General features: G+C 40.6%; 1 protein-coding gene across 1 annotated transcript in view; it reads right to left on the minus strand.

The window, feature by feature from the left end:
* The window catches only part of LOC122994432 (potassium/sodium hyperpolarization-activated cyclic nucleotide-gated channel 2-like), a 37,654-nt gene that overhangs the window by 10,228 nt on the left and 2,340 nt on the right, over positions 1-25,086 (minus strand). Inside the window, exons 2-4 of the mRNA XM_044369116.1 lie at positions 23,524-23,947; positions 21,199-21,360; positions 12,749-12,967 (exon numbers count right to left, since the gene is read on the minus strand). Coding sequence (XP_044225051.1) covers positions 12,749-12,967; positions 21,199-21,360; positions 23,524-23,947 — 805 coding nt within the window. The remainder of the gene's footprint in view (positions 1-12,748; positions 12,968-21,198; positions 21,361-23,523; positions 23,948-25,086) is intronic.

Here is a 25,086-nt window from a genome sequence, read left to right on the forward strand (position 1 = left end):
TCAGTTCTTGCTTATTTCAGCTGTTTTTTGACTGGAGTCTGGTCTTCAATAAATGAAACACATACTACATTAGAGTAAGGTCAGGTGTCTAACTTTGCAAGTCAAGAACACTCTGTTTGGCCACCTGGCCGAACATTTAGGAATATTATCGTGCTGCATTGTACTAAAAATGGGGAATTATATAGAAAAAGTACTACCGGTCCAACACTGTTCACCCAGTATGGATGTGAACGACACTTTTAACCTACTCCCATTTTAGAGATTTGAGTATTTTTTATCAAGATTTAATACTTTGTCAAACAGATTTAAAGTAAGACAGACACCACATTTTTAAGGTTTCAGTTGTGGCCTAATCTTTGCCATGCATTTGGGCTGGGACTACTTTTTATACTTTTTACAATGGGCCGTTATCTTTGAATACCACCACATCGAGTCTATCCTACAGAATCACTGGGTCAAAATTTTACTCAGTTTGGGTCAATATAGTACCAATACAATATTGGATTAACTTTGCCCAGTAGCAATCTGTTATTTTGACCCAGTATTACACACAACAAGCTTAGCTAAAAACTGTCACAAAATTATTGTTTCTTGTACAAAACGATGTGCATATTGTGATGGAGAAAGTGTTGGTTGCATGAGCCCAAGTCTAAGACCTCCTATTTAATAAAGAATCCCTAGATGTAGTTGCTTAAATGAATTTGCAATCACCACAGATAGTCCGGTAAGAACTGGAGAAGAAGATGTCCTCAGATGGTGCTTTATTCACTACCACACATATAATGCAAGTTCAGATCAATATCTGTGAACTGACATGGTGTCTACAACATACTAAAAAGTAGAAATGACATGCATTAATTATCATACTAAATGCAATTTACCACTATACAACCCACATGAAACTACTATATAACTACAATGAAAAGAAAATATAAATTCATCTCATGTATAATATAGACAACAGTAATAAACAGTAAACAGAGAGCTTACTCAATTATGAAAGCAAAGTTACTGCACTAAGGCCTTTTAGCTGTGGCTGAGTTGATCCACACATACTGTAATGAAATAAATGAGAATTACACACAGAGCGCATTTACTTAACCAAAGTCATGGATTTTAACAGGCAGGAAATAACAACATTAATATTCTTAAACCTCTTAACAGAATTATTTGTAAAGACTTACAGTCTCATGGACGCACAGGATCTCTCAGTGCACAAGAGTCTCTAAATAAAAGGAATTCATGATGGAATTATTGGAAAGGAGATAAAATATATCCTGCCAACGAGGCAACCCACTTTGATATGGTGAACTATCGGCAACACTCTGACTGCTACAGAGCATGAAGCTGGAAAATGGATAAACTTGAACTGTCTATTGCCAAGTAAAACCTGTTTTTAATGCTATTCTTTTACCGATTGTTGGATTACTTTATCTTGCTGTTTTAAGTTTTCTGTTTTTACAATCACGTTGTTTTATGAGTTATACTGCTATACTTGGACTGAAAACAAGCTATTATGGCTGTGTGTGTGGACTGCAAACTTGCTTACTCACAGTTAAGGGATGATATCCACTGCCTGGAGTCAGAGCTCCAAAAAAAGGATAAACTGATTGATGGCTTTGTCTCCATTGCTGCTGCCCAGGCAAAACATATTTCGCATATGCAGTCTTCCACTCTTGCTGTCCCAGCTGCCCAATCACCCACCTCCCTGATGTCCTTGATGGTCTCAGATACTGCAGCCACCCTCCTTTGGCTGGCCTCGATGCACACTGGCACTGTGCTGGTCCACCTGAAGGGTCTAGCAGCTGAACAGAGTGACCAGTCCAAGAATGTAAGCTGGAGTCAGGGGCAGCAAGCACCATCGTTGCTGCATTGGTCCTGGACGCTATAACACCGTAGATGGTCACCCCAACACCGTCAGATGATTCAGGGGTTCACACCGGAAACCAGGCCCAAGGCCCCAGTTTATAGCTCCACACCAAATTAAGCTAATCCATGGACCAAGTTGTCCAGGACGGAGGTGGTATGCCATGGCTGCAAGAGAGATTTGATTGGGGCTTCTCTAGAACCTCCATTAATTCTCTCTAACCGCTATATGATCCTGCTGGATGAGGTCCTGTCCATCCCGGCAATGCCCCTGCAGTCCCGACTCCACCCAACCTGGACCATTTTCTGGCTTTTCACTGCGTCTTCTCCCCCTTTTGCCAGCATTGATCAGGTGGCTCATCACCCCCACCATAGGATGCTGACGGAGGCCGTAATCAGATGCTCAGGAGGTCTTCCTCGGGCTGAGCCTCAGGGAATAATTCACTTTCCAAGACTGATACCATCTTCTTATCCCTGTCTGCCTGCACAGACCCTCCAGCGTAGTTTGCCAAACTCAATGCAGACTGAGGTAACTGAACATTCACTGTACTGTCCAGGCAGCCCACATGCAACATCTCCTTGTCCCCTCTTCCTCCCCAATACATTAATTATTGGAAACTCCATAACCTGAACATCCGCTTCTTAAACGCAATCACACACTTTTTCCCTGGAGCCACAGTCCCTGACATCCTGGATAAACTCCAGGATCTACTGCCCTCACTCCCAATGGCTATTAAAAGAATAATAGTTCATGTGGGGACAAATAAGACAACACATCAGGAGTCTGGGTGCACCAAAAATGATTTTAACCTCCTTTTTTACATTTTAAAGAACTGTGGGACGTCTGTTTTTATATCAGGCCCCATCCCCATTTTAGTAGAATCCTCAGCCTTCACACTTGGCTCCAGTCCACTAGCAGGTCTCACAACATGGGCTTTATTGACAATTTAAAATTTTTTGGGGGGATCGTTTCTCCCCTTTCAAAAGAGACAGGATCCATCCCTACATGCATGGTAGACAAATGCTATCAGCAAACTTGCAGCATGTGGTGCAGTCGCTCCCATAGAACTGAATGTTTACATCTCACATACACATCTCTGGATCCTCCCTCTTCCTCTAAGGTACAACCTCAGCATACTGTTTCCCATTAGAGATCCCTCCACAGGTTCCTCCTGTCATTTAAACCACTATCTGATCACACTTATTTCTCTGTTTCTACTATTAGGCCTAAATCTCCCACTCCCACACATTCCAATCAGAGTCACTGACAGATTTATATCCTGTAGCAAAGCTAAAAAATAAAAACGTCAGAGTGTCTAGACCAGTCATGACAAATAACACTCTTGTTCCATTAAAACACGGTGCACAGCAGCATAAGCCACAGAAACTGCAAATTGCATTTTTCAATATTAGGTCCCTATCAAACAAACTTTCCTGGTCAATGACCTTATTGTAGAGCAACACCTAGATTATTTGTTTTTATCTGAAACTTGGCTGAATTCTGATGCACCTGTTGTCCTCATCAAAACGCCCCTCTCAAACTATGACTTCTCCTATTCTTGTAGACAGGGAAAAAGGGGGGGGGGGGGGGGGGGGGGGGGGTTAAGGCCTTTGAGTGTAGAAATGTCTCCTTTGATGTTTTTGGCTCTTTTCAATATCTCACTACTGTTTTCAAATGCCAGTCACCCATACTAACAATTACTGTATATAGAGCACCAAATTGCTGTTCCGAGTCTTAAACAGATTTCTCAGAGCTTTATTCTATTGTTAACACAAATTACGATACAATTCTTATTGTTGGTGATTCTAACTTACATATAGACAACATAAATGACAAAAGGGCCATCAATTTTATTAATCCATTATAAGATCTTGGTTTCACACAACATGTCTATGAACTAACCCACAATCGGGGCCACACTTCAAACCTGGTAGTTAGTAAGGGGCTAAATGTTGAAATGTCATCAATTAGAGATGTTGCTCTATCTGATCATTATTGCATTGAATTTAGTGTGGCAGTGCCCATGACTCAGGTTAATGCTGAACTCACTGTAAAGAAAAGACATCTTACACCTGAAGTGGCTGAAAGTTTCAATATGCATATGAATATGTTGTCCTTGCAAACTCTCCATTCATCTATTGATTCCCTTGTAAATGAGTTTAATACAAAATTATGGACAACAATTGACCTTGTTGCACCACTAAAACTCAAAAAACCTGGTTAAAATGTAAGCCTCCATGGAAAAATGAAACTGTTAACAAACTTAAAAGAAATTGTCGAAAAGTCAAGCGTAGATGGAGGAAAAGTAAACTCCAGATTCACTATAATATTCTACTCACTTTCAGAATATAATAAGGCGCTGAGAAATGCCAGACAGACTCACTTCTCTAAACTCATAAATAAGAGTCAAAACAATCCTAGGGTCCTTTTTACGACCATTGACAGACTAATAAATCCCACTTCTACATGCCCCAGTGCTTGTTTTCTCAAATACTAAGTGCAGTGAATTTTCAGAGATAAGATAACAACAATTAGAATGCATATTAATCAGACAAGGTCAGATAATGTTTTAGAAAGCACTAAGCAGTGTCAATATACTTTGCACTCTTATACTCTGGTGGATACAGAAGTGATTAGAAAGGTGGTCTCTGAATTAAAACCCTCTAGGTGCTTGAACCCATACCTACCCCATTTTTTTAAAACTGCTTTTAACTTCCTGTCAGAGGAATGATGTACTGTAAACCACTCTTTGTTCACAGGCACCTTCCACCACTTCTCAAAAAAAGTAATATATTCTTCAGTTCTTACTACCAACCTATATCAAACCTTCCTTTCTTACGTAAGATTTTAGAAAATGTTGTTCTTGAACAGGTAAATACTTCAAATCACCATAAATCATTAAAAACAACAATATCTTTGAGAATTTTCAGTCAGGTTTCAGAGCCCACCACAACACAGAGACTGCATTGATTAAAGTGGTGAATGACATAATAGTTAACTCTGATTCAAATAAGCTCTCAGTCCTGGTTCTCCTAGATCTCAGTGCGGCCTTTGATGCTGTCGACCATGAAATCATACGTGAAAACTGAGTTGGTCTCTCAGGAATGGAAAGCTGGTTTAGATCATATTTGACTGGCTGGGAGTTTTTTGTTTCCCTGGGTGACTACTCCTCAGAGAAAACAGACATAACCCGTGGGGTCCTGCAAGGTTCTATTTAAGGTCCAGTCCTTTTTAGCCTCTATATGCCATCAGAAAGCCTAAAATTTCAGAGTTTCATAGCTATGCAGATGACACCCAACTATACATTTCTGTATCCCCAGATGATTTTAGCCCCATTTATAGGTTAGTGCAATGTATATATAACATAAATGTATGAATGTCCTACAACTTCCTATAGCTGAATCAAGACAAGACAGAGATCATAATATTTGGGGCACAAGCCCAGAGAGAGCAACTGTCTGTGCACCTTCAGTCATTAGCCCTTCATATGAAGGACCAGGTCAAAAACCTTGATTCTGACCTCAGTTTTGAGGCACACATTAGAAATGTCACCAATGTGTCCTTTTATCATCTTAGAAACACTGACAAGGTTAGACCATTTCTCTCTCAGGCTGACACAGAAAAACTAATGCATACTCTATAACCTCTAGGCTTGACTATTGCAATGCTCTCAATGCTTGGTCTACCTAAAAAAGCTGTTGGCTGCCCACAACTTGTTCAGAATGCAGCAGACCGAGTACTGACGAAGACAAGACAGAAAGCATGTATAACACTTGTTTTAGAGTCATTGCATTGGTTGCCATCATCATATTTTAAGAGTTTCTTACTAGTTTTTAAATCACCGAATGGTTTGGCACCAGCCTATCTCACAGACATGCTTTCAGATCCCTCAGATCCTCTGCAGCTGGCGTCCTAGTCGTCCCAAGGATTTCAACAAAAACACACGGGGAGACAGCTTTTAGCCACTGTGGCCCTAGTCTCTGGAACAGTCTGCCTGGGGATCTGAGGGACTCACCTCTGTGGACATTTTTAAAAGAAACCTTAGATTAGACATATCTTTTTAACCCGGCTTTTACTTAAGGTGCCGCGTCATTTGTTGTTTTATTCATCTATTGTTGCTTCATGCTTTTATTTGTTGTTTTGCTCTTTTGTGCCTTTGCTCACCTCTGTTTGTTTGCTTTTGTTTTTGTTGTGTTGTGTTTTGGTCATGTGCAGCACACTGGGCTACAGCCACAAATGTGCTTTATAAATAAAGATTGATTGATTGATTGATTGATTGATTGATTGATACAACAGTTATTGGTGTCCTTCCCTGATTGGCTAAGGCTTTAATTGATACTTAGCTACATGGTGGCGCAGAAATGAACCTACTGAAACAGGCTATTTTATTTGTCCACAAGGAGGCGCTCAAGGATTATTTAAAGGCCCTAGTGCTGACCTTTTGAACGTATGACATTCAAAAGATACACAAGTTATTAACAATATATAACAAACTGTGACATTTAAGTTTAAAAAGAATATAGTAGATTATAACAAGCCTCAGTCTGGGTGAATAACCCAACAGTAAAATTTAAAAAAAACCACTTCAAAACAATTCAAAACAACCCCTTGTCTTGAGTAGCTTTCTGAGTAACATTAACCCACTGTCGTGTTGGTGCTATATTCACCCAAATTGGGTAAAATTTGAACCCAGTGATTTTTAGTGTACATTTAAAGTTTTCATAGAACTCTGTAATGGTTGGGTATAGTGTTAGCATCTCACAGGAGGAACAACAGGTGCGAAAAGATAATCCCTGTTCTATTCCAAATTCAAAAATAATTTAAATGAATATTTTCTGCACTGTTTATAGGTTTAACGTCACACCACATACTGTTATTGCAGAGAGGATGTTGGAATATCATGATTCCACACTGTGCTGCACTAAAAGGCGTTAAACGTATTGTCACTATGCCCAGAAAATGCAATGCTTCCTTCTGCCATAAACATAAACATAATAAATAACCCAAACATGCAACATCTGAATTATTCAACATAAGAAAAACTCTCCTGGGTGGGGGCAGCTGCACAGCTCTGATGGAGTTACGCAACACAAAGTCTCACCTGCATGAGTGACTCTGCTTCCTGACATCTGCAGATGGAGCGTGGCCTGAGGAGCTGACCCTGTGTCACAACTCTTTATCTGACGCGTCAAAGCTAACGCTGCAGCTGGTGTGCCTTTCATAGGATGGAAGTGCTGATTGTGAACAAAGTGTAGGTGTGGGGCACTCTGGTAGCGCAGTGGAACCTTACACTCCCCCGCTGAGATGCAGCAACAGAGCAGCTGTGGTTAGACATGGAACTCATGCCGGTGGATAGTGACTAAGTCTGAATGAATGAGGCAGCAAAAGCTTATCTGATTGGACCAAGATGGTAGCATTTAATGACTTGACTTTGAGAGCCATGTCACGATGTGCCGTATCGATCATCACCAGGCAGACCTGCAATCTCTCTAGTGTCACCAGGGGCAAGCATTTGGCTGGTGCGTCACAGCACCCAGAGGGGACTGACAAACACCCAAATAAGAGTGAAAATGACATCCATTTTCTGTCACTTTGATGACAGTGTGCGTGGCAGTGAAACACTCCGCTGACATTTTGTCATCGAAACTGCATTTTTGGGAACTGATTACATTTTGTAATTTATCATCCAGAGGGAGATTTGAGAGTTTTGTCTTTGACTTCGCTTTTTTCTACTTTTAAGCCCATTAACTGGTGACCCAATATAACTATTAGCTTTTATCATTCCCTTCTCCATTCCTTTCCTCTCCTTTTCTTTCATTTCCTTTCCTTTCCTCTCCTTTTCTCTCCTCTCCTTCCCTTCCTTCTCCTCTCCTCTTCTTCTGCTCATTCATCCCACAAACTCTCTCCATTGGAAATTCTAATTCGGGTTCATCCCAAACAGCTATGTGGATGTATAATTCATTCACTTCTTTCCCTGCTAAATCGCCTCATTATATTATGAAGCACATTCACCAAAGAGAAGAAAATCAGATAGCAGTAAGTCAGAGCTTGTCTTGTCTTTCTTCAATTCAGAGATGTGTACAGAGGGAGGAACAACACACTGTGGGGTCTCACGTAGTACAAAGTCTTATTAAATGAAATGAGGCTTCTAAGGAAACTGAAAATCCTTTAATTCAGTCAAAGGGAGTGACGACCAAAGGAGACCTCCTGATAAGGGTTTGTACATCAGACACACTCTCTACCAGAGTAGTGAATATCATTTGGCACAACTAAGGAGACACTGTTTTTGTTATAGACGTTGGTGAAGGAATCACTTTAGCCACTATCTTTGCAAAGTCAGCCTGGTTCTGGATAATTGGAGCGATCTGCAACAAGCCGTGTGGCTAAGAATAGATAGATCACTGTTGTTGATGGTGGCAGCCGCTTTAAGACGAAGAGGAGGAGGAGGACAGGGGAGAAGGTAGAAAACAATCTTGTATCCTGTCCTGTGCCACATCATGCGAAAGAGCCCAGACAGTCTGCTCTCTGTCTCGCTGATTGAGATTAGTGTCTCCCACTACAAGAGAGGAGCACTGACTCAATGTAAAACCCCGTGTGAAGTCACTAAGAGCTGATTATCAATGCAAAGGTGTGTCTGCGAAGAGTTAAAAGGGAGTCCCCTTTAATTAATTGACATATCTTTTAACATATTGACTAAAATTAAACAATGACTAAATACACAGTATACAGTAGCAGTATTTTTGATGGTATACAGGGTTTCCTTAGAGTAGAATAGGCCTATATATTGAATTATGACACATGAAATGCTGATTTTACATCTTTAACTAAAATTGTCCAATTATATGAACATTTCTCAAATTTATATTGACAAAAAACTTAAGCTGATAGGCCTTTTTCAAAGGGGACGTTTTGACATGTCACAGTAGGAAAAGCCATGTGTAAGCTGTGTGTAAATAATTAAATTAACAAGAGCTGAATACATTTAGCTGCTACGGTTTCAGGGTCCTGGCATTGTGCATGCTGGCTGGTTAATGTCATTAGTAACACCTGTGGTTTTCCCACAATGATAAGTCAAAGTGTATGCTGTGAAAAAGGTTATTATACTATTATATCTGAAATTTGCCAAATAGACCCTTTTCACAGCAGACATTTTGACTTGTCAAAGCAGGAAAAGCACAGGTGGAGCTTTCTATTTATTCTATTTACCTAGCAGCAAACAACTAGCGATGGTGAAACACACTGACCACTGCTCAGTAAATGATTCAGGCCGTTCACACCCACAGAGGTGTTTTCACTTCTGGCTTACTAGATTACTGCTCAGGTTTAAGTTATTGCATCTGCACATTGTATCGTTCAGACGATAGTAGTAGAAGTTGGAAAGTACGTTCATGTTACCCACCGAGTTGTAATTCTGAGTCTGAGATATTGAAAATTTCTAACAGTGACAACGTCTGCCTCTTGGTGAAAAGAACTGCAGAACGACAAGTGTCAACAGACTGCTGGCAAAATGGCTGCAAAGCCACCATTGCTGGGAGTTACATCTTACAAACTTAGTTATGTTGCACCTTTCATAAACAAAATGAGCTAACAGTGCTCAATAATTACACTAATACTGTTGTTTCAGATAATTTCAGTTAAAAAGGGAGCCATACACCATTTGTTTGTATCTCATTTCACTTGTTACAATCTGCTCCAAATATGTAACACTGCAAAAGTAGCTCATTTAGGCTATTTAAGTCATGTGGCTACAAGGTTAGCAGTGTGGGTAACCATCTTGGAATAATGTGTGAACACTCCCAAGTCTGAGAAACAAAAGGGTTTCATGTTCTTCCCATTCTGCCAACATCACATGAGTGCAGCAATAGATGAGGTCTAATCAGGCAAAGTAAGTGAAAACCATGGAGCATGGGTGTGAGGGGCCGTAAACGCTGCATTTTCCAGCGACCTGCCACAGTATAAAATGAAAGATGGTGATGTCAAGATCATACATTCAAAAGCAAAGAATATGACACACCAAAAAAGAAGGAAGTGTTTCTGCTGCACAATACAAACACCTCTTTTTTTGGGTGCATCAAATTCTATGATTTTGAATTCGGCATACGAATCTCCAAGAGCTCAAAGCCAGATTTAGTGCAATAAAGGTGAATTTGCAGATGCTGGAACAAGTGAGACTGCTTCTTTCCATGCTGGTCTGTCTGCCCCTCTGCTATGTGTCGGTGTGGACTGTTACTATGTATAAATAACCCTCAGGTCTCAGCACCAACACTGCCAAAGCCAATTTCTCTAAATTTACAATTTCATTTTCATTTAGCAGATTAAATTTAACCTGCATGGATTCTAAGCCCAACAGTACTGAAATGGAGACCTCCACACAATGCTAGCTCGAGCCATGCAGGGGCTGTAACAGACTGCCAGCAGAGTTGTTTTGTTAACACTCTCCAAATGCTAAAAATGTCACTCACAGTCCTATCTGGAGGCGTGGCGAATTCACCCAGCGGCATCAGCATCAGCCTCAATGGCATGGCTGGCACTTTCTGCTCTGCGTGGTTTTTTTTTTTTAATAAACACATCTTCAGCTCAAATACTAATCCTCACAGAGCAGCAGAAAAAAACTAACTTTGCAGCAGAGAAAGAAAATCTGACAACTGGTCAGAAAAAGGGTTCTGGGGGAAAATGTACTTTTATTCCCTCAGCAAATATACGCATATGTATTCTGGGATAGGGTGAGGATGCATTAGAAAAAGAGCCTGTCTAAATGTGAGTGAATACACACAGAAGACGTGACATTATGAACAAATTTCTGATGTGAAAGCGAACATTTGAACTCACGATATGTTTCAGTTCGCAATTTATCCTTAAACTGAATTCAGACTGAGGATTATACAAACATCTTCTTCTCATCACAGCTCTTAAATACATAAGACAGTGTTCAGACTGCTTGTAGTGCAGATTCAAAACAGAAAATTTAAACTTTCAACCACCAGTAACAGGAGAAGGGGGTCTCTTTATTGGACATGTTACTCATTTAGGTGACACATCCCACCCACAGATAAAACACAACCAGTTTTAACTCCAATCAATCATCCAGGACACACAATAAGCACTCAACTTGCTGAATTGTAGTCTTCTAAACCATTTATTGGACACAATTTGTACCCCTCTAGAAAACCTATGAGGAGTTCCACATAAGGCTAGCCGGACAAAAAGCTGACAACAACACTTCAAACACTGTGAAAAAGACAATGTTCAAATATCTCGCAGTGCACCAGGAGTTGTGTCGACATCAAGGCCCTTCTGTCTCCCACAGGTTTCCCCTCCCCCTCCCTTTGCTCCCTGTAGCAGCCAGTTAGCAGTAGCACTGCACCTCTCAAGGACATCAGCACCGGAGAGGATAGAGAGAGAGGGGAAGAGAGAGAGAGAGAGAGAGAGAGAGAGAGAGAGAGAGAGAGAGAGAGAGAGAGGGAGAGATACTCAGTTTTGGAGGGAGATAAATGAAAGAGGCAAATAGGAAACAAGACGGAGAGGCAAAAATCACAGGGAGATATTTAAGAGATAGAGGAGAGATGAGAAAAGAGGGGATGAGATAATGTAAAGAGGGGGTAAAGACGCATAAGAGATGACAGAGTGCAGGTAGAGTGAGAGCCAGCGAGAGAGTGATCAGGGCAAAAGAAAGAGAGAGAGGCAGCCATGGTTGCTTACGTCACCTTCAGGATGACATTGGCAGGACACACAGGTCTGCTGCCTCATCAATTCTACTGCTGCCCAAGGGGACATCATATCACACACACACACACACACTCTCTCTCTCTCTCTATGTCTCATTCTTTCTCTCTCTCTCCCACATCAGCTACCCCCTCCCCTCATACGCCCTGCCCCCGGCGACGTGGCTCTACCTGGCCGAACACACCCGCAGCCTCTGATTGGCTGCTGAAAGCCAGCAACACTCCCCCTACTCCCCAGCCAGCAAGACTCTGCTTGGAAACAGAGAGGCTGCGCTGTTACCACTACAGGCCACTGCTGCAGCACTGTTCAGCACGCCTCTGATCCCCATCCCTGTTTTTTAGAAGATGTCAGATAGTCAAAGACAAATACCATCTAATGATAATATGCTAAACAGCACCTGATGATTTGTGATTAAGGTCACCTCCTCGTGCATGTCCTACACAAGTGTCTGGGTGTGACCTCAGGCTGTTCCACCACAATACATCTATTTTTGTACACATTTTATACTTTTTAAAGTTCACGTCTGTTGCATGCAAATCCTGCATTATAGATAAATGAAAAGACGAGGCTGCAGCCTGATAAATTACCATTTAATCAGCAGCAAATATTTAATAATGCAAAATAAGCATCAGCCAATGACTAACAAAGAGAAGTCAAGTGGATTTTTTCACTGTTTTGATCCACTGACATTTTTTTTTAAAAATTTGATCTCTTCAACCCCAGTGACACATCAGCAGCTCAGTGAGTACAAAACTCCTGCTGTGTAGCCGAACAGTGTTCAAAGTCACAAAATTAAATTAAAAATTCTAGTGGGGATCCCAAAGTTTTCAAAGATACCAAATATGTCTGACTGATTTTGGGGGAAATGAGTAAAAAAATATGCACAAGACATCTAGAATATTTCCATCTGATGGTTTGGTGCAGCCATAAACAAACATGGCGTCCTGGGTTTGAATACTTCACATCTTATAGCTTCAACAAAGAGCTGGAACAAGCTGATACAGAATGTTTGTGATACTGTCAGGCTGTGAGGAGTAAGATGATTTTAACAACCTTAGAGCTACTTGAGAGGAAATAAAAGTGAAGAACTGGATGTTCAGGGGTTAAGAGAAAAGTGTTGAGAACATGGAACAGAGTTGTTTTAATGAAGCCCCTCACCTTTTCCTGATACTGTCGTCTGGAGGAATCCAGGGATTGGATGAGAGCTGTTGCATGGCCAATAAAAACAGCATAGCAAGTAGCTCCTACAATCATACTCAGCATGGTGAGCCAGATATCAGATAGACTCTCCGGGGCCTGCCGGCCATAACCGATGCATAGCATGTGGCTCATTGCCTTGAATACAGCAAAGGAGTACAGCTCAGACCAGGTATCATTCTGCGGAGAGAGAAAAAAGGGAGATAAACAAACAGTTAAAGACATCAAGGTTACATAAAACGACATGTTTTGAGGGCAAGTGGTGGCAGAGAGTAGGGACCCAGCAGAAAAGCTTTGGGGACAGCCGTGTCATGGAATAGCACTTATACAAATGAGAACTCGAGGGACAGAGTTGCATTACAATGAAACAAGGAGGAAGTGGAAACGACATCAGGGGAATCCTTTGAGGCCTAATCAGTAAAGTAGAGACGGTTTGGAAATTATTTCCTCAGAGAGAAATGATAATGAGAGGTCATTAAATATGCCCTTTCAGAGCTGTGTGAACAGGAATCTGCTACAGACAGTGACAGCGAGGCCCCGGTCACCAGACTTCATGAAGGGACAAACCTCAGACTGTAACTTACAAAAACATCAAGAGGCATATTCATAATGATTATTTCCATTATCAATGAATTGTTTAGTCTATGAATAGACAAAAAGAAGTGGAAAAATGTCCATCAGAACTTCCCAGAGCACAAAGTAGTGTCCTAAAAATGCTTGTTTCATCTGACCGACAGTCCAAAAACCAAGAAGTTTCATTTACTATCATATATGAATATATAAAAAGAAGCAGAAATCCTTCTTTTCATAATCCAGAACCAGCAATGTTTAGGCATCTTTGCTTGAAAAATGACTGAAACGATTCATTGATTGCAAAATAGTGACCAAATAATTTTCTTTCGATCAACTGATTAATTGACTAATCGTTGCAGCTCTACTAAGAACATGTAAAATTAGCATTCACATACTTTTCTAAATGTAAATACTGCGTCTGTGTTATTCCACTATCACATTGTGCCAAACTCCTTTCTTCATGAAAGAAGGAGCAATGAGAACAAGCTCATTGATCCAATACTTTTGTCCACCAAGCTTCCCTTGTTTCCCACTTTTTCTTTCTTTTATCAGAACAGAGTTGTGACCTTGGTGACCTCGGCCTGAACACACTGCTGATACTAATTAATTAAAGCTAAAGCCAAAAGTAGGGATTGGATTTCAGTCTTTTTGGTTGTATTTAAATTCATCTAGAAAAGAAACATTATTACATCATTATTATATAATGTTATATCAAAGCCCTGTTTCAAGAACACAAAAAAACAATAGTTTCAATCATGGCCCCCTGACACACACACACACACACACACTCTAAATTTGTGCCGTGGTACACTGAGGTTACAGTCTGCACTTAGACAGCAAAGGCAATCAACATATCCTCTCTGATATCTTATAGAAGTGCATTAGGAGTCAATTAGTGCATTTGCTATTATATTTTAAACCTCAGCTTAGCTTATTTCAAGTTACTAAAACAGCCCCCTTATAATACACATATTCAAATGTAACGACTGTGTATAAAAATAATGAATGTTTTTTCGAAGCAGTGAGGAGTTGATTAATTCAATTAGTCAGTGGACAGAGAAGTAAGTGGCAATTGTTTTGATAGATTAATCAATTGATTTGATCAATATTTCTGCATTTACCAAGCAAAAAATGCAAACGTCTCTGGTTTTGAGTATTTGCTGCTTTTCACTTTGTTTCGTGATTATAAATGAGCTATTTAGGGGTTTTAAAGTGTTGGTCAGACAAACAAGAAATTTGAAGACATAACTTTGGGCTCTGGGACACTGTGACACACATTTATATTTATCAAAAAATATAATATATTAATCAATGATGAAAATATAATGCAATATAGAGAAAATGGAAAGAATTACAGGTACAACGAAGTAGCACATCTCCTCTGTATAGACATCTGTTTTCATCCATGAGACACAACATTAAAGGGCCACAGCGACAGGAGGACTTCTCCGTCACAAGCTGGAAAAAAATGAAGACTCCAAAAATAAATACAGCTCCACCAAGTGGGCTGAGGCTAAATGGTGTATGCGAAAACAGAAAGAGAAACAGTAGAGTGAAACAGATTGAATAATAGATGAACGATGAGCACTTTGATTCTGAAATAGCACAGGCAAGAGAGAGAGAGAGAGAGAGAGAGAGAGAGAGAGAGAGAGAGAGAGAGAGAGAGAGAGAGAGAGAGAGAGAGAGAGACTCCATATCCTCACAGGTCTCAACAGTCCTCCCGAGAGATTTCAGTTTGGGAACTGTCTGTAGGTTTGGTGGTAATCACCGTCTGCATTAGCTGCAGATAGTCTGTTTGAAGTTTGCTGATAACGCAGGGGCTTTAAATTCATCCTCCGCTCTCCTAAAATACCTCTTTGTATATGCTGCTGCGACCTTGCAGCGTAGCAGACCACGCAAACACACTCAAACGGGAATTTTACCTGCCAAACAGAACGACTACATGCAAGTGAGTTATGTGCCTTCAAGAGATGACACATTTACTCACCAAAATGTGACAGCATTTGGCTCAGGATGTGTGCGCATTGTAAGAAACAAGCCTGAGGTTGTAATGCTCATTGTAAAAAAAAAACTAAACGACAGATAAAGGTTAAAAGCAGTCATAGTGATGTAACTGTAATAACTGCCTAGTCATGAATAAAGATTTTTGGCAACATTTATCAGAAGTGTTTATCATGTCAGGAGCATTAAAGTGTTAAGAAATATGTGTGGTGGTATTACATACAGTGGTTCATTTATGTGAGGATGGTGTCAGCAGACACTATGTTAAGTCACTATGTTAAGTCACTTGTGAGATCATATCTAGTGTTGAGCTAGAGAGATGTAAAAAATACAGTCTTTATTTTTTCTGAACATTTAGGCATAAAGTACAAATTATTTATAACATGTATTTTACTGGCCTGGTTGTCATTTCTGTGCAGTTTACGTCAGTTTAACATCAGCAGTGTTTTCATCAGTGTCTACCACTGTTACCAGCATTGTTTAGCATGTTAGCGTGCTAACATTGGCTAATTTTGAAGTGAATGATAGTGGCGCTTGAGGAGAAGTCAGGTGATCAGCAAAATCATTAAGATTCAAACTGTGGTGAAAAGTAAAATCTGTATAAAATTTCATAGCAATCCATCCAATAATTGTTGAGATATTTCAGTCTGGACCAAAGTGATGGACGGACTGTCATTGACATCCCTTGAGAAATGACTAAAAGTGCACCCAAAGACCCACACAAAAGATGAACTTTTGCCCTCTCACTAGTCTCATCCGTTCACACCTCTCTGCACCAGTGAAGGACGGAGGCTCTGTGCGGGACTGATAGGTGCAGGGATGGAAGACAAGGCAGAGACCAAAAGAAGCAGATAATGGAAAATTTGAGTTATATCACACTGAAGGACCAATTACTATGTGTGTCCGACGGCCGATAAGCTGGACAAATACCAAAAGATAATCGACACACATGTCACAAAGCCTCTGGTCTGGCACTGTCAAACACACACCGGTTTAGTTTACAATGGCTTATCTGAGTTTATTATACAGTCAGCTTTCTCTCTCTCTCTCTCTCTCTGTCTCTCAGTGAGGGAGCTCTCTTTATGATTTGCAGGGCGGACAGTGAAATATGTTTGTTTATTCCAGCTTAGGAAGGCAAAGCATCATCTGTCCCAGGGCAGTTCATTTTAAGGCCAAAAGAGTTCCTCAATATTTCACCCAATGTGATGTTATGGCTGCCTGGACTGGTGTAGATGGTTTGAGTTCAGTCATTTAAACCCTAATTTACATTTTGGGAAATATTTGCTTTTTTTTGCAGAGATGAGAAGAACATCTCTCTCATTCCTGTGCAAGTATGCAGCTAGAGCCAGGGGTTGATTAGCTTAGCTTAGCATAAAGGGGGAAACAGCTAGCTTAGCTAACTCTCTGTAAAGTCACAACTTGCCTTTTTTACATTTCTGTTTGTGTGCGTATTAAACAACAGGATACAACATTTTAATAATGGGGATTTTTTATTTTTGTTACAGCATAACAATTTAAAAGAAGTTGTTTACCTTGATGACGTGTTATAGGTGTGCTGGTTTACAGAAAACTCACTAAGAGCCCGTCGTCTGCAGCTCAATGTCTAACGTCTCACTGTTTCCGCTTGTGTTATTCCTCCCTGCAATATTTAAAACTGAACTGAGTGAGCTTTGAAGGAACTGGTGGGTGTATCTTATTGTAACTTTGGAGAGAGTCTAGCCAACAGTTTCCAGTCTTTATGCTAAGCTAAGCTAATTGCCGCCGAGCACTTAATGTATAGACATGAGTGATATAGAGTGAGTGATATCGATCTTCTCATTTAATTCAATGAAAGAAAGCAAATAAGTCACCCACTCTCATGATGTATGTTTTCAATGCTTGTTAAATGTCTACATTTTTAAAACTCTGTGCTTCAAGTTGTAATGCAGTTTTTGGTTTTTCGTTGGGTTTTGTTGTTATAATTTTTAGTCTCGAAGCCCAAGCTGAGATAACCTTAATGACATCATCCAGGTTATTTTCTCAGACTTTAGAAAGCTCCCTCCAGAGAAACAGAAGACATTTAAAACAAGACAAAGTCAGTGGATTTGCCCTTTCAGTAAAGTTTTGATGAATTATATTGTATTTCACAGTTTAGCAACAATCTGGAGGATGTTAAATTTGCTTTGAACCTCTTCTCTATTATGAGGAAATCTTCAAGGAAACTTCCTTCCTAAGATGAGATGATCGCCACTGTGGAAAGCATCACTGAATTTGAAAAGGACATTTTGGCTTTGATTTGCTGGTATATTTGTTTTGAAAAAAGCTGCTTTCAAAAGTGAAGATAACATATGTATAGAGCAGCCAAATATGAATTAGGAAGAGCAGTGCAGCAGACAAATACACATACAATATAAACATTAAGGCTATTAGACTCCTATTAGACCTTTGACATTTTAAGGTACATTGTGTTTTTCAGTTCATGGTTGTCTTTGTAATTATTTATGATGTGTTGACCATTTTTTACATATTTAAGTTATTTTACTTGTGAATCACAAACCACTTTAAGGTATATCATTTTAAGCTTATCTTTTATATTTATGATACTTAATGTGTATTTTAAAATGTTCTTATGTTATTATTTGTAGTATGTTGTGTTGAATGTTGCCCTGTGGCACTATGAGCTCCTAATAACATTGTTGTAATGGCAAAAAAAAAAAACCTCATTTGCACTTCTACGTGACTAGTTTATAAACACAAGGGTAAAATCTAAGTGCAGGAGCAGTATTTCTTGCTTGCACTCAGCACCACAAGATCCCTCTTAACAAAAACACCTTACTTCCTCTGGGGCCGAGATAATCGCATCCTTTCCTCTCCTCGCCCAGGAAACAAACATCACCTAATTTCTTGTCCATTTACAGAGACTGGGCAGCAGCTTTCACTTTTCATGTTTATATTCTTTTACAGGCCTGGCGAGTAGTTCAAATCAAATTTGCAGCACCCATCAGTGGACCCGTAATACTGTTTGGTCAACTTAGGTGAGGTGAGTAAATAAAGTGATTTAACACCATACATAGTGATTACCGGCTTATCTCCCATGTTGCTGATGGCAGTAGGGGATGATAGGAGTGAGACGTTTCTCTGTGGTGTGTGTACAGTAAGGGATGGATACACACACCGTTGTAATTACAGAGAGGAAACTACACACCCTTCTTCTGTCAGTTAGCACTGCTGTCACTATTATTACCCAGTCAACTCTGTACTCCACCGACGCAGCCAACAAACCGCATTCTTCCATGAAAATTAACTTTGCAACTGACAAGGCTGCATAAAGCTAAATATAATCTAAATGAAATTAATGGATGGAAGTTGTGTTGTACTGCAAAAATACAACCTATGTTCCCTGAGGTATTACAAGTTCTACTGAATCCAATTACTGGTTGGTGGATGTCAACCAGAGTTACAGAGTGTTCTCAACGCCCTCCATGGGTCCCGCCTGTGGGCCCCACACCACCGGAGCCACTGTAGGGTGTGAGGCTTGATGGATGGCCTGGATGCAACACTATGGCTAATGTTACAAGTTGTCAGCCACTCAATAGGGGGGCGGTCTCAGGTGGCTGTAGGCAGCCAGCACCACGCCAGAGCAGCTCTTTAGTTTGAGAGTGACGGCTCTCTGGGGACTTTGATTACACAGAAGGAGAAAGCAATGGAAGAGTCAGTGGCCTGTCAGCCCCAAACTTCATCATCCTGGACTTCAAACTGTACGCAGCACAAGGTTGTCCTCCAGTGTGTCATGTAAGTTTAAAGAAGCATAGCTGATTCAAGTTTCATAATTTCTTGACACTGTGGCTGTTAGGCTTCAAGTGCTTGTCAGGGAAGGTCAGCACAACCCCATAAATTTGATTTTATACATAGGCCTACAGGAAGTTAAGAAAATTCCGTATTTTGTGCCATATAATTGCTTCATATGTAGTTTATCTGATATTTATTAGATAATGTATTATCTAATTTATCTAATCTAATTTTATGTCTAATTTATCTATCTAATGTATTATCTAATATCATTTATAGGTATATAGGGACAATACCAGTAGGCTATTGGGGCGCATCACAATATGATTTTTACGATAATAATAGATTAATGTATCTCTCAGCTTTGCTATTTGTTTTTTTTTTGTCTTAATTCAACTATACATGGATTCAAATCTACCTTTGCTTTGTTATACAGAGGGTTGTGCGTGTATTTCAGAGGAAGAGCAAATAGTTGAATGATGTAATTAAAGCAAACTGAGTTTTTAACGGTCTACAACATGAAAAACTTATGGTTTAGAGTCAATCTTGGGGAAAGTGGACACACCTGCTCTGGTGAAACTCTCTGTGTACTGGTAGCTGTAGCTGAAATGTTCTCTTAGAGGTCACAGTGCAGCAATATGAAACAACTTCATCAACATATTTGATAGTTTTAGCTGACTAAAATGCCTCAATCTCTACCATCATTATACATAGTTATTTTTTTTCCTGGAGATCGTGTCACCAACTGCTAATTCTGATTAATGAAAGTACCATTCATCAGACCCAGAATATTCCCACAATATTGATACTGAGATCATGTTGTGATATATGATTTTGTCAATATCACCCAGCTCTACAAGACAGAATCAGTAAAATTGCAGCGTGACCCCATACGACACATTAAATAGAAAGGAATCCCTTTCCTTTTTACCAACAAGGAAGAGAGGATATTTATTCTCATCATGACATTAACTTGTTTTAACTTGAATTACTTTTGTTCAGCAATAAAAACAAGAGCTGTCATCCAGGAAATATTTCAAATCTGAAATTTACAAGCAGCCATAGCAAGCCCCGACATTGTTGTGGAGCGGGACCCAATCTGTTTAAAACTCCATTTGGACCTGTGCCTTGTGGCTGGGTTAGTGTGGTCTCCCTTTGCTCGGTAAAAGGCGAGGCTGACAGACAGACCTATAAACAACCAGCTTTTATCTCTCTGAGAGAGACGTAGCAACAAAGAGCCCAGCTGCCCAGCTATATCCCTCTGTTTTTCCCCTTTTATCTTTCCTGTCATCACCCACCAGGCTGAGGAAGAGGCACGGAGGGATCTAGAGGTACGCTTAAATCTCTCTGGTTTCTTTTGTCACCACTTCTTCATTGGTATCCTACGGTTGTTTTTTTGTGTCTGGTGATATGAGTAATTTTCTTAATTTGATGGAAACAAACACTTATCCTGACTCAGTAATAGCATAATTGCAACAGAGATCACTTAGGCTAATAATGGTTCTCAAAATAGTGCAGTGCTCAGTTTTTTGTTTTTTTTTAAGTGGACTATATTGATCCAAATGACAGTAAATATAACTATCCCTGCTAACCTTGCCTGCATTTTTTTGAATGCACATATTTATTACAGTTTACACTTTAAAAGGAAAAGTCAGTCTTTGAAGAATGACTGATTCTCTGCCAGTACTACCAAACAACTATTTCTCCTGATGCCAAGCTAATTTAACAGTCAACAAAGGTGGGTTGGTAAGGACATGAGCACATTTTCTGCTCATTAAAATCAAACTAAGCTCTTTCAGATGCAAAAAAAATCAGGCTTTCCTTCTCCCAACATCCTCACTGGATTATCCTGTTTTAGGAAAGACATGAAAGAGTCGATCATGGTCACAAAACATTGATTGACATTCAGCCAATATTTTCTGATGACGGTCAGACACTTTGATCGATATTCTGTGACCCCGATTGGCTCCTTCCCAGTCAACTCCGAATACAAGATGCAAATCCAGTTCCGGTGTGAAGTGTGCGCTCGGTATGCGCAGGCATGATTCCCAGACATGACACATATATACCTCCATTTTGTTGAGGGACACCCAGCAGTCTGAGGGGAAGTCCTGCAGCATGGGAACCAGGAACTGTAGGCAGCCGTCCCAGTGACACAGCAGCAGCATCATACCAATCAGGTTAATGATCCGCATCACCGCACTGGCCAGGTCATAGGTCATATGGAAGATCTGGAGCAAGACAACAAGACAGACACACAGAGGGAGTTAAAACTTGGCTGGGAATTGTGGAAACAAATAATATTTTGGATTTAATTAAAGAAAGACAGAATACTTCATATTGTAGTTGTATTTTGACTTTCACTAAATTTCATAATTGTCAAACACTTTAGACTTTGAATTCATATCTCAGACATAGAATTGGCTTCCCACTCAGCTCCACCATCTCCTTTGGATCATACCAAGTTTGATTAATGAGTAGGGTAGACAGGTTCCCATCAGTCCCACATCAAACACAGCAGGAGCAGGCAAGACATTTTTTACACAGAGATACATGACATCAATCAGAGCTCTGACACGCACACAAAGTCCAGTCACATACACAAAACACTCACGCAAGCCTGCGGGCACACTGATACACTAACATCACAGACAGACATGCCAACACATGTGCAGACACGTACACATACACACGTCGAAACTCACAGAGTGATGGACAGGGACCATCATGATCCTTAACAAGTGATAGTCTATGTCGTCTCACACATCAATCATTCTCAGTCACCGTACTTAAGCCAATCATCTATCACCTGACTGACTTCAACAAAGAAACTCTTTGATGCTGCTTAACAGTTTTATGGCTGTTTAAATACAACAATGATGTCTACAGTAGAAGGTCTAAATCCATAGGAATCACAGTGCTTTTCATAGTAAGAACAGCCAACACGTGTCTGATACAGACTACAATGAAGGAATGAGAAATGGGTCATTTCTTACTCAGTGCAGCTGAGGGAGAAGTGATACTCTGTGATGGGAGTGATGAGGGATGGGACTAGGCATGAATCACATGTGCTGATCTTTCTTAAATGCCGCTTTAACCTTTATGGGTTTTTCACTGTCAGTTTTTATCAATCTGATAAAATTAAGTAATTTGTCATTTCTTTTTTTACTGGGGATAGATGAGAGAAACTGTCTTATGTCGGCTGATGGAGGAGTTCAGCACCATGGAGAGCTCAAAGAAAGTTACAGGAACTGAGAGCAGTTTGGGGCTCCAACCAAAAATAACTGATGATTGATATCAATGATGGAGTGAGGAGAAGACAGGCGTTTGAGCCGGGCATCGCCTGCGTCAGTGTCTCACTCTTCACCAGATCTCCGCTCTCATTCTCCATGCATGCCAAGCATCACTTCCCATCATGCACCACTGTGAGTGTGTGTGTGTGAATCACATCATATCTTCAGAAATCCAATTATCCAAAGGTCAAGTGAGCAGCCGAGCCCCACTGCACTGCTCACCACTGCAAAATGCCAACACCAGGCTGCAAATACTGTCATAAACGAAAAGTCGAGTGATCTCATGACATTGCTGGACCTCATGTCTCCCGGGCTGCTCTCCTGCGTTTGAGGAAGGAGTCTGAGGAGAGGTTGGAGCGTGGGCCTCGACAAAGTGCATCCCTCGGAGAGTAAATAAAGCCGAATGGCCAGGGAGGGCAGGACTGGTTCGTGGAGTTCACTTTACACGAAGCAGGGACTCTACCTGGCAACAGCTCCCATCCTCACCTTCAAATACTGCCAGTCACTCACCTGAGGAAATGTCTGTTTGCTTACCTAACCTCCCCAATTCCTATAAACGAACAATTAGTGACATATATAATTGTAGTCAACAGCCCCCTAGTGTTGCATATTATCATCACCCCTTTACCCCACCTGCTCTTCCTCTGGTGCCTTAATTGATTAACTGTGTTTGCCCCGGTAATAGGCTGCTTATTAGGCCGCCTGATGCTGCCTGTGGGAATGCCAGGTCAGACAGGCAGACGGAGTGGGGGGGTTGGCGGGGTGGCTTGTGTGACAATAGCAGTAATTAGAATGCAAAGTTTGTTAAAGCTCAAACATCCTGCTGACATTATACAGTTCTCACCAGGTGGCAGGTGAGAACATTAATATTGAGCCTCCAGACGGAGGAGAGCAGGCCACTCGGAGCAGAGCTGCTCACAGACAGAGAGGCAGATTGTTGGTTTGGTCACGAGCCAACATCAGCATATTGGAGGCAAATCAGTGGCCTTTTATCACCAACAAGATTGGGTGTTTCTTTCTCTGTGGATAGGAGTGGTGTGATTGGAGTTAATATAATATTTACTCATGGACAATTAGGTGTCATAATATGCATGTTCTTACCTCTTCCCATTGGTGAATGTATCGTATTAATCTGGAGAGCCTCAACAGCCTCAGAAGACTTAGGATCTTGGTGAAGCGGACGATCCTCAGGGCTCGAGCAGTCTTGTACACCTCCGAGTCGATCCCTTTCTCCACTATGAGGAATATGTAATCCACTGGGATGGAGGAGATAAAGTCCACAATGAACCAAGTCTTTAGGTACTTTTTCTTAATGGTTTTAGGGTCCAAAATGATGTCCGAGTTGTCCTCGATGATGATTCCAGTGCGAAAGTTGAGCACCAGGTCCATGAGGAAGAAAGTGTCGGAGACCACGTTGAAGATGATCCAGGGCGTCGTGGTCTCATCCTTGAAGAAGGTGATGCCCACGGGGATGATGATCAGGTTGCCCACCATAAACAGCAGCATTGTGAAATCCCAGTAGAACCTAACAGGCATGTGTGTGTGTGGTTGTGGTGTGTACATGACAGTGTGTTTACATGGATGTGTGTGTGTGTGTGTGTGTGTACAGGATGGGGAAAAAGGGGGAGAGGAGGACAAAAATAGAGTCAGAGAAAAGCGAGTTGCTGTGGAAAGCCAATAGGCTCAAGAGACTTCCTAACTCAAGATGGAAAAGTGTAAACCAAGTGCAGGGCTTACTTTTCCCTTGATTGACATGCACTATATATAACATAATCATTGGATATGCATTTTGCATTCTTACATCAAATAATGCAACAAAAGAAATAATGTCATTCAATGGTCATGTGAGTTCACCTTGGAGTAAAAAACATTTTAAAATCATGGCTGATGATGTTTCCCTGTCATATGGTTGTTTTTCTAATCTAGGACTGATTATGTTACTGGGTTATGCATTAACTAATATACATTCCTTTTTTTGCCAAAAAAAAATCATTCACAGACAGAAGAAATTCACACTGTGTTATCAGTGATGTTACTTATGTTTGGGGTAAATTAGACCCCAGAGAGGTCGATCTCCGTTAGGTATCATATGAAAAAACTGTGAAACTGCAATAGGAGAAATCCAAATATACATTTTTGGGATTTGGGAAGGGTAGTGCTGTGTATAAAGTACTATCAACACCAATCACAGACATACAGCTTATGAAAATCCATTGTACTTAAGAGCATGTTTAACAGAAGTAATGTTCATCATTTTCTGTATGGACTTCTGAATGTCATCAGTTCAAAATCAGGTTTATAAGCAATTCTCGTCAAATTATAAAATGTCATGAAGGACTGCCTTTGGAGCTCATATTGACCTTGCAGTACACATGGGTACCAGTGGCAGTAGTGATGTGGCAGGTTGGTAAATGGGACAGACAGAGTCAAGGTAGTGAGGTTTGAGCCCGTCAGAGGAATCTCTGCAGGACAGGTGCAGCGCTGAGTCATTACACTGCGACTTATGCAACAAGCTCTGACTCCTGCACTTCACGGCAACAACAATAACCGCCCCGGTGATCATGTTTACAGCAACTTTGCTGCTTTAACTGAGCATTAATTAGCATAAGGATCACATCGGGGCAGCTTCAGCTTCTCGCCGTGTGGGAGGTGGCGTGGTAAAGA

The sequence above is a fragment of the Thunnus albacares genome, chromosome 12 (genome assembly GCF_914725855.1).
Source record: "Thunnus albacares chromosome 12, fThuAlb1.1, whole genome shotgun sequence".
NCBI classification, from domain to species: Eukaryota; Metazoa; Chordata; class Actinopteri; order Scombriformes; family Scombridae; genus Thunnus; species Thunnus albacares.